The sequence below is a fragment of the Gekko japonicus genome, unplaced genomic scaffold (genome assembly GCF_001447785.1).
Source record: "Gekko japonicus isolate JY-2015 unplaced genomic scaffold, Gekko_japonicus_V1.1 scaffold105, whole genome shotgun sequence".
NCBI classification, from domain to species: domain Eukaryota; kingdom Metazoa; phylum Chordata; class Lepidosauria; order Squamata; family Gekkonidae; genus Gekko; species Gekko japonicus.
The window spans coordinates 1,700,088-1,710,567 of NW_015167532.1; the positions used below are offsets into that span (position 1 = coordinate 1,700,088).

At 49.7% G+C, this 10,480-nt stretch overlaps 1 protein-coding gene across 1 annotated transcript in view; it reads left to right on the top strand.

Annotated features, from left to right (window-relative positions):
• The first annotated feature begins 10,425 nt into the window (after positions 1–10,425).
• The window catches only part of EN2 (engrailed homeobox 2), a 2,944-nt gene continuing 2,889 nt past the window's right edge, over positions 10,426–10,480 (top strand). Inside the window, exon 1 of the mRNA XM_015413436.1 lies at positions 10,426–10,459. Within this exon, the coding sequence (XP_015268922.1) occupies positions 10,426–10,459 (34 nt within the window). The remainder of the gene's footprint in view (positions 10,460–10,480) is intronic.

Here is a 10,480-nt window from a genome sequence, read left to right on the forward strand (position 1 = left end):
GCCCGGCCCTGCCAATGGCTGCCCTGCTGCTCCGGGGGAGAAAGAGCCCGGCTCCCCGGCCGGTTTCGCCTCCCCCGGCCCGCCAGCCGCCTTCCAGCCTACACGTGGACGAGGCCCCCGAAGAGCAGAGCCGGGGAAGTCGAGGCAGCAGAAGCGGCAGAAGCAGAGTTCGCGAAGCGGGCGGACCGACGAGGGTAAAATCCCGCCCCGGGTTCCTCCTACGCAGCAGCGCGGTCAAGGAGACGGGAACAGGCGAAGATCCCGGCGTTTCCGCTGGGCTGAAATAGGGGCCGGCTGGGGAAAGCCGCTCTCTCTTGAAATCGCTTTTTAAAAAACGTCGCCCTTAAAATGACAGCTGGAACCCATTCGGACACAAACTTCGCTTAGCCGCGCTATTCTTGAAATCGAATCTACCTGTGCTGACAGTTACTTTTACACACACACAGTGACCTGTTTGTTTTCTGTGGGGAAACCCTACCTACATCTTCTTCGAATAAATCTCAGATTAAGTAAATTGACATACTCTGTTTTAAAGAGGAGGTGGATCGCAGCAAGGCTATCTCGCTTTTCAAAAAGTGACAATTTTTTAATCCTGTGTTGCAAAATAAACACTTTTCTGCTTCCCATTATTACCCCGATCTTTAGCTTATTTACTTGGGAATAAGACCCTCTGACTTCACCAGAACTTACTTCCAATGAACTTGTTTCGGATATAAGTGCAAATATATATTTAGCTAGCTAGCTATTCATGTTATTTATAGTCCTCCTTTCTCATTGGGACTCAAGGCGGGTTACAAAGGAGTAAACACAATCAACAGGATAGGACATTTAATACACAATGAAATAGGATTTGGGTGACAGAACCAACCAGAAATATAAAAACATAACTGAAGCAACACAAATTATTAGCATGACACATTAAATGAAGCAAAATTGCACAGTAGGATACAATTTACATCTCTCTCTCTCTCACACACACACACACATCTATCATCTATCTATTTCCTGTAATTAAAATGTTAAAAAACTAAACAATAACTCAACTAAATAATAAAATGTTATAAAATTTTTTGTAAGGCTCTGCTAGTGATTGATTGCGTTTTAGGACAACATACATTCAATTTAACTTGCTGCATTTCTTGTATATGGACACAATAAATAAAAGGCAATAATTGTACACATATCTAAACTTGCGTGCAATCCTATGCACACAAGCAGCCATCCTATTTAAAGACTGCTACTCGGAAGCAAAATCCCATTGCGTGGAACGGAACTAGTTCCTTTCCAAGTAAAAGAGCTTAGGATCGAGGCGATAAGCAGGGGAGAAACCCCTGAAACACAGCTGCCAGACTTCGGAATAATCACGGTGTGTGTGTGTATGCGCAGGTGTCTCTTCTTGTTGGCATTTTGGCACGGTAGAATTATTCGCTTTGGGGGGAAATTGTTTTCGATCGGAACACCTTACTACAAAACACATTCTACAAAATGCTGTATCAAACCCTGATGAGAAATCGCCTAAGAGCAGAGAGGAGGAGAAAAGCCCAGAAAAGCGCCAGTTGTTGAGGTTTGCAGGCTCGCAGTCCGATCCTAGGCCCATTCCGCTACACCAGGTGTGCCACTAACATCAGGGAGGTTGTGTAGCACCTCTGAACTGACTGAGGCTGCCGTTTTCCCACGCCTGTTGATCTCCACCTGAACGCACATAGGATCGGACTGCGCGTTGTATTAGTGCTGAAAAGAGGTCAGAAACCGGACAGACTCTGTCCTCCGTTTAGCACTCCAGGGTTTCTTTACAAACGCGTTTGCATGTGTTACCTACTCTTACCTACTCCTCAGAAGCAGACCCGGGAAAACGTTGCTTGCATCTGGAAAGATGCCTTTCTTTGCAAATGGGTCCTTTTCAACCAATCTCTGATCCTAAGCATTTTTCTTCGAAAGTAAGCCCAATGTTCTTTCCAAAAGGGTTTATTTCCCTGCTTAGTTCGGAGGGGAATAGCACCGCGGGGGCTACCTGGGCTTGCATTCAAACCCTCCAAACCCTGTTATTTCGGCGGACTTGGATGCGCACTTTCGGGGTGTTGAAAGAATTGAGGGGGCTTCGGGTGACCGGACAAGGCTTTCCGCACAGACACACCCTTGTACTTGGAAGGAAGCCCTCGGGCTATAAACACAGTAAATAAATAAATAAATCCCAACACCTCCTACTTATCTTAGGATCGGGGGGCACAAAGAAACGTGAGAGTCTAGCTGGAGGCTTCCTGAGAGGTAGATTCTCATCACAGCTTGAGTCGGTCAAGACAGCTACACTAAAGCAAGACCCGCGGAAGTGTATTCCCCCGCGCCAGAACCGGAGTCACGCCAGTTTAGAAGGCGCTTGGGGCTCTCCCGTCACACTCCTGTTTGGTACTGTCAGCGACATCCAGTCCTATGCAAAGCAAGGGGAAGTTTCAACGCCACTGGCAACCCCCCCCCCTTTTTAGGAATTCAAACGATCTCTGCTAGTTGTTGTTAGACGTTTTAAACCGACACCATTAAAAAAAAACCCTCGAGTTTTTACATCAGTTGGGCTGCAGTGAAGTCTTGGGGATATTGCGAAAGAGTATTTGCGTGTTCTTGTCCTCCGAGGATCACCTCTCACCAGGACAAACTCCCATGCTAGTGAAGCTGAGCGGAGAATTCGAATTCTCCCTTCCCCAAATCTGTCTACATTTCCCCTCAGTAAACTCGCCCAAGGAGACCAAGCCTCGCCAAATCTGTCCGTGAAACCGACGGGCAAAACAGCCAAGGCCACATTGCACCGTTCCTTTTCCGGGACACAAACTCGAGGTAGAATTCGCTCCCCTTAAACAGCTGTAACGTCAAATTCGGGAGGCCATAAAGGATGATGATGTGGAGGGGAGACTGAAATTGAATTCAGGCCCTTAATGAGAGCTAGCCCTGTTCCTGTCTCCCGGTAACGGAGGAGGTGTAAATCCACAGGCGTTTCAGAGAATTAACTACAGTGGTGGGAAGTCTACGACCAGATCCCATTTCCCTTTCCAGGTCTCGATTAATGCTCCAACTGGGATAGGATTGCTAGACTTCACCGTCACAACAGAAGCTGTTATGTCTACAAGGATTAACTCTTCTAAATCCCAGGAAAAACACATGAAACTTTATGCAAGACCCTTAAAAACGACGGGCATGGTAGTAGGAGGATGCAGAAGGGGTGGAGGGTGGGTTTGCCGTGCGTATTTTGAAACTTTTTTATAAAATATTGAGGTGGAGAACTACAAAAAATAATAATAAATAAATCCAAGTTCCAAAAACCTAAATAATTTTTTTCATGAGAAAGACACTTAAAAAGAAGAAAGAAACAGACTACTGGAACTATCTCGAATTTTACTGAAAAATTAAATCACAGTCTTTCTTTCTTTCTTTCTTTCTTTCTTTCTTTCTTTCTTTCTTTCTTTCTTTCTTTCTTTCTTTCTTTCTTTCTTTCTTTCTTTCTTTCTTTCTTTCTTGTCCCTAACCCAGATAAATCAATTATTTACTCCCCTACCCTATTAAAAGTGGTGAGAGGAAACAGAGCTCAGACACCTGATTTTTAGTTACAGTCTAACTGAATAGGCAGGCACCGTTCTAGAGGTCTTTATGCACAGGAAACTCATCGGATTGTTTAAAATTCCTTGGGAAAATGACCAGAGCCCCGCTATATTTGTGTTACTTGTTGACTCCAAGTACAGCAATCTCTTTCACCAAAACAATGGTACTAAATGGTCAGCCACGTTGGTCCCCAGATGCACTGATTTCTGAAGCGATGTTCGTGGTTTTACTTTAACTGTTACTTTTGAAAACAATGACTATACAAATATCTGCTTTATGAGAAGCAAACTTTAACAGTAAGCAGGGAGACTAGGAAAATGTTTTGCCAGAGTTGCATATCTATGTAGATAGAAAAACAAACAGAATAAATTTATATTTAGAAAAATGGTGGTCGGACAGGGGGACATATAGGTAGGTAGGTAGAATGGAGGGACGGAAAAGTGGTGGGTCAAATTGGTAGATTAGTGTATGAGACAGTGATGTACAGTGATAGGTCGTAAGATCTGTGCAGATGGAAGAGTCAGAGAAAGCGGGGCATAATAAATGCGTGATTGCCTTCCTTGTTTACCCACCTGAAACGGATCTACGTTTTAAGTTCCTTTCTGCCTTTAAAATATCAAGACCCTGCGCCCTTTTCTTCTTCTCTCCTGCTTCTGGAATGACCCCCTTTTTCACCTTGAAGCAAAATGTTTTCTAAACTCTCTCGTCCTCCCTGTACCATGTTCTAGCTTTGTTTATAGTACCCAAAGCGGGTTTGAGGTTTGTGTGTGTTTTGGTGGGTGCTTCTTGGGTTAATACGGAACTTGATCTTTAGAGTTCTCTATACGAAGGCAAACATTCTAGGAAGCTGCCCTTCGGAAGAAAATCCGAATATAGAAGCGAGCTGGGCTGATCCCGAGGCCATATCAAACACCCCCTTGTCCTTGTGTATGTCCGCAATTAACCTATAACAAGCTCGGGGGAAGGGGTCAAACTAGGAACAAGGTCTGGGGACTGGAAAGGGACTGGATCCGGTGCGTTTTCGGCAGGCACTATTCGGAAAGTCAGCCCCCCAGGTCTGCTCCCTCGCAAGCTGAGCTCCTTTATCGACTGAAAAATAGCTTGTTGTGCAAAGAGCACCAGCCTGGCTTCTTCGCTTCCTTGGGATGCTCTGCCCAAACCCTTCTGGTTCTCTGGAACGGCAGTGGGGCTTCACCCCGCAGGCCCAGCGCATCCCCTAGCATTGGCAGCCGGGTGGCCGAGGGGAAGGGATCCTAGCAGCAGGCATTTAGGATCCGGGCGCAGGGAAGGGTCTTTAAGCAGCGACCCTCTGCCATTCCTGGGGCACCAAGTAAGAACGGAGAGGATTCAAGTGGCCAGTGCAGTGGCTTAAATCCGTTGTGAGTCGAGCTGGGGTGGAGTGTATGTGCTTGCCCGTGCCTGCGCGCTGGAGAGCCTGCAACAGCCATGGTCGCGAAGGGAACGAAGCGCCTTTCTCTGACTTGTCATAGAAACTCTTGGGACTTTTCTGGGATGTCGAGTGGACTTCTGAGTCTACCCCCACTTCTGGGATGTCGAGTGGACTTCTGAGTCCACACACACACACACCCCGCCGGCCCCGTCTCCGTCTCGGGTTCAAAGTTCATTCCCTGCTGTCTCAGGTGGAGAGCCCCGAACAATTAGGGCTCCGTTTCCTTTTCTGTCCAGCAGCTACAGGAAACTCAAGTTTAAACCGTTCCTTTACGCCCTCCCCTTTCCGGGATAGGGTTGGAACCGCCCGCAGAGCGGGTTGAAACATGATCGGCTGCGTGAAGTCCAACAGCGAAGCCTCACTGCTAAGGGACGTGGAAAGTAACTCGCAGCATTATACTGTGTTGGGCTGGTGAGTCAAGTTTTGCACCCACAACCTTGAACGCTACAGGTGCTGGGTGGGGGAGCGGGTGGTCTTGGTGTTGGGCTCCGGTCAGCCCAACGTTTCTAGCAGTTGAGATGACCTTTCACCACTTCCCCTGAAATCTGTGCTGTTCTGTCAAAAGAAAGGAGGTGTGGAGGGAGAGGAGAGAGGGGCATTTAATCTCTTGGAAAAGTTTGGTGGGATGGGAATCTCCTAAACTGGAACTGTGGTCCAAGAGATGGGAATCTCCTAAACTGGAACTGTGGCCCAGGCCAACTATTTGCAGGCAAGATCCTCCCCTTCTGTTGCAGGACTTGGATCGGTCTGAATGGAGAGAGGCGGTTTTTGTTTGCTCGGTTTCATTTTTTTTTTAAGTGCCTCTTTTGCCCAGATTCTCTCGACGTCCGCCTGGACTCCTTGGAGCTGTCCCCTGCTGAGTGCTGGATCGTGAAGGATCCGGACTTGGAAGCAGAACCGGCCCAGGATCTGCCCGTTCTAGCCTTTATTCTCTTCTCTCGTGCATCCGCCCCTCCTTGCTGATTTTGCTTTCAGAAGGATCAGGGCACATCTCTTCCAACTGTGTGATAGACAAGCCCAGCGAGAGCCTGGCCTATCTAATTGCTTTCATTACTCCTAACTTTCAGCATATCACCCAGTATAAGCTGTTGGAGACAAGGTTAGCAGAGTCATGATACAAATCGCCCTGCTTTTAGCCCGCCTGTAGCATGACAGTCTAGCATTTCCATCAGAATTACAGGGCAAGCTACGCCATGCATGGACTAGCAATGGGGGGGGGGGGCCCAGAGGGAAGGGGGAGAGAAGGCCGCAGAAATATAACGCAAAACACTGGAGCTTCCAAATTTCTGCCTCTCAGAGCTACTCTGCGACGCACATGTGACAGGTGAAAGTAAACTCCCCGGGCCCGCACGCATTCCAGGAGGTGTCTGATCAGTTAGGTGCCCATCATAAATTCTCCAATACAATAAACTAGGTTTTAAGGGCTGAAACTCCAGACCCAGTTGTACCTGAGGACTTGAATGAGGCTCCGATCAGAAACATATTTACCAGGAAGTAAATGCTATTGAATTCACCCATTTACTTCCGAGTCATCATCATCATCATCATCATCTTGATTTCAGTTCAAGTATTCGGGGGTGGATTTGGCGAAATAAGGTAGGTTGGTTCGAGAGACATTTGACGAAAATAGTCAGGGGGGAGGATTTGTTTCACGGTAGCCTGCCCTGCGATTTCCATAGCATAGCCTGGAATAGCACTAACTTCTCCGAACATTTTTTTTGGGTCCGTCCGTGTAGCCATTTTACCATCGTAAACATAGATTAAATACACCTAGAAGTTTGTGGTTTTCGAGCTTCATTCGAAAATTCTTGTCGAGAGAGATTTTAAAAATGAAACAGATCGAAGTTTCGGCATCTTGGCCAACTATTTTCTCTCGGCCTCTCCCCCCCGCCCTCTCCAGTTACGCAAAAGCCCCTTCCCTTGCAATAAAACTGGGATTAAAGCCGGAGGACCATCAGTTTCCATCACTATTTTGTATACAGCCTTTGTTCCTGTCCTCCTTTGGACTTGATCTATTTTTTTTTTTTAAAAAAATATTACTATTGTTCGATAGTTCTGGATTCTTCGCCTGCAGTTGAGAATGCAGGAGCGTCAAGAGGTAATGTTAACAAATAGAAATGTTAAAGTGTGGTCAGCGCCAAGTGACAAGAAGCGTTACCTGATACTCTGGACAGCCAGTGTTGACTTCGAGATATTTTAAGCTCCAGTCAATAACTCGGTGTCCGCCCTGCAGCGAAATATTTGAAGCGCAACACCTTGGACACGTTTAATTATGGGGTAGCCGCAAAGCCAGGGCTTCCAAGTAATTAGAAAATACTTCTTGGGAGACAGCCTAATCGCTTACCATGGGGCAGTTCGAGAAACTGACCTCCAGGTGCCGAGGAGAGCCCGAGCGCTTCAGATCAGGAGGACTCGATCACATTGCATCTGCCCGCCTACTGAAAGTTACACAGGACTTTTGGAAGCGAGGAGCCAACTTCTGAAAACCACACCGAGGGGGATATTGTTGGGCGAGACAAAAGCAACAGAGAAACCGAGTCCAGCAGGCTGGACTCTGAGCTGCAGCAACACGTGCTGGGGAGGGGGTGTCCTAAGGAAACCCCCCCCCCAGATTATACTTCCCTGATTCCCGCAAACTCCAGAATATATACAACAATCCTAAACACGTTTACTGGGAAGTAAATCTCTTTGATTTAAGCGAAGCTCCTTTTCAAGCGCATTTGTGCGCGGCTGTAGGAGCGCAGGCTCTTGGGGAGTAATGCGTTTAATTTTTAAAAAAATAATCGAAAGTGCAAAAAGGATAACCGGTTCCTTCGGTTGCCAAGTGTTTTGCATTCCCCAGTCGAGTCCAGCTGTCAGGGGCTAAATATAGCCCACCATTGACGAGGCTAAAATGAAAACAAAACAAGACAAGAAGCCGAAACAACAGTGATGGAGGGGTTCGCAACGCTGGGCCTGGCTTTTCCTCGCCTTCTCTTCTGTCTGGCGGATTGAATCCCCCCCTTCTGGCTTCGTTCTGATTCAAAGCTTAATCACCACCACCACCCCGGCCCCAAAGAGCCGGGCTGGAACCTGCTGAAGCCCCGGCCGGAGAGGAGCCAGGTACTGTCCGGGCTCTGGCCCTCAGCCGCCCTGGCCTCCTCCGGGTCTCCCCGTCCTGCACTGCCACTGCCGAGTACGACACTGCCTCGCTCTTCTCCGCTCTTCGCTCCTTCCGCTTCCGCGGGCCTCTTGGATTCCCGGCCCTGCCAAGGTGCCTCTGGAGCCGAGGGCCGGTAAGGGAGTTGGCGGAAGGGGCCGGAGCAGCTGCCCGGACTCGGCTGTTTATGTTTTGGCTTCAGGTCTGGCTTTGGCGCTGGCCGGCTCGCGGATCCATCCCCCCCGCCCCGCGCCTGCCCCGCAAGCGTTTGTGGGCAGAATGCCTTTCTTTCTTTCTTTCTTTCTTTCTTTCTTTCTTTCTCTGTGTTTTAAAGCGGCACTAACTCTCCTACGCTTCGCTGACCTTGGGGCGACTCTCATAAATTCGAGAGCAGCCAAGCAAAGATCCCGCGGATGACGCGGAAAGAGATGATGATTTGGGTTTCGTCTGCAAGACGCGCAAGTGTTTGTGCAGCGAGCAATCCTTGGCAGAGCGAAGGAGGAAGAAAGGGGCTCGGTCCACGGAAGGATCCTGCTTGGATCTACCGTCAGGATCCGAGTAGACTCTACTGAAACCTCTGGGTTTTGATCTGTCACAATGTTAAAAGGCAATTACTCCGTGTGTGTGTGTGTGTTTTATATATGTATATATGTGTATGTGTGTGTGTGTGTGTGTGTGTGTGTATAATATATATATATATGTAATCTCTGTCATTTGATTCTTTTTGTGAAAAGCGCTTGGGGGAAGGGGAGGCCCACGTCGTGCTGCCTGTCAGTGGGAAACCTCTCTGTCTGATATTGTTTTTGAAGTTGGAATAAATGATCAAAGGCTCCTGTCCAGTTTTCAGCGGAATGATTCAATTACCATTCCGCCTTATGTTTATTGCACCGACGCTACCGGGGGGTTTGGGTTGGGTGAGGAGAAACCTTAAGACAAAAAAAGACGGAGGGAACCCGCCAGGGAGCGAGCGAGCGGCCGCTGGAAAAATTAACCGCCTCTGATGCCTCGGCTCTCCTTCCCCTCCCCCAGCAAAATAAACCGGTAGCACAAAAAAGTCCCTTTGTATTGCACGGGTTCATTTAATATTATTTATGCATTTTTGCAAGGAATTGTGGGATGCCGTCCCCTCTCTTTCTGTCTTCCTCCCCTTCTCCCCTCCCAACTCCAAGTGTAAACAATATGCATTTTTAAAATATGCATCTCTCTGTCCGTGAAGCACACCGAAGACCTTAATGATTCAGACAAAGGTACAGAAAGGAGCAGATCAGCAATGCGAGAGGTGGCGAATCTATCCCTTCCTTAGAGGTCGGAGGTATTTTTGCATTCCTTCTCTTCTTCTTTTTAAGAGAAAAAAAGGCTCTGGAGCAGAGAGGACGCTGCAGCTTTAAAATGAGGGGGAGGGAGCCGAGAGAGGGGGGGAGGAGGGGGCCGCTCCTGTCATTTACTAGAGTGCTACTGTATCACGTGTGGGGAAGTCTTTTCTCCCATTGGCCAAAGGCACGTGTCTAGGATACCGGCCTTGCAACGTCACTTGAGGGGCTCTATTAAAAATAAGAACAAAAATCCAGAGTGAAAGTATTTCAGGTTCAGTTTAAGTGGCTTCTAAATTCACCTCGGCGCTGGAGACAGCCCGGGCGGGCGAGCGCAAGAGGATTTCCGGCCCGTCTCCTCCAATGCGCCTCGGAAGACCCGGCTGGCCGAGGGGGCTCAAGGCAGAGAGCGGCGGCGGCGGCGCCCGTCCAGATGCCCGCGCCCGTCTCGATGCTCCTGCTGCTGCGCCCGTAGAGGGGAGCCGACGCGGACTCTAGCCCGGCAGATGCGGCTGCCTTGACTGACCGCCCCCCTTCGGCGGCCGAGATCCCGCGCGCCGCTCCGGAGACGCCGGCGGGGAAAAGCGGGGGCGGCGGGGGCCCAGCCCCCCCTCCCCATGAAGGCGTCGCGGCGGGGCCAAGGATGGAGGCGCGGGCTCCTGCACGACTGAGCGGCTCCGAAGGGGCGGCACGAAGAGCCCGCTGAAGAAGCCGGAGGCGCAGCCCGGACCCCGACCCCAGCGCGCCCATCGCTGCGCCCCCCTCTCTCTCGCTCTCTCCCTCTCTCTCTCCCGGGCCGGCGCCCAGCCTGGATTTGGCTCGCCCAGCGGAGAGAAGCGCCGGGGGGGTGCGGGGCGGGGGGGACCCGAGCTAAGCCGCCCCGAAGCGCGCCCAGACAAAAGGGGACGGCGGCGGCGGCGGGTGGGGATTCCGCGGGCGGCATGGAGGAGACCGAGCAGCGCCCCGGCGAAGAAGGCGCCGAGCAGCCGCCGCCCC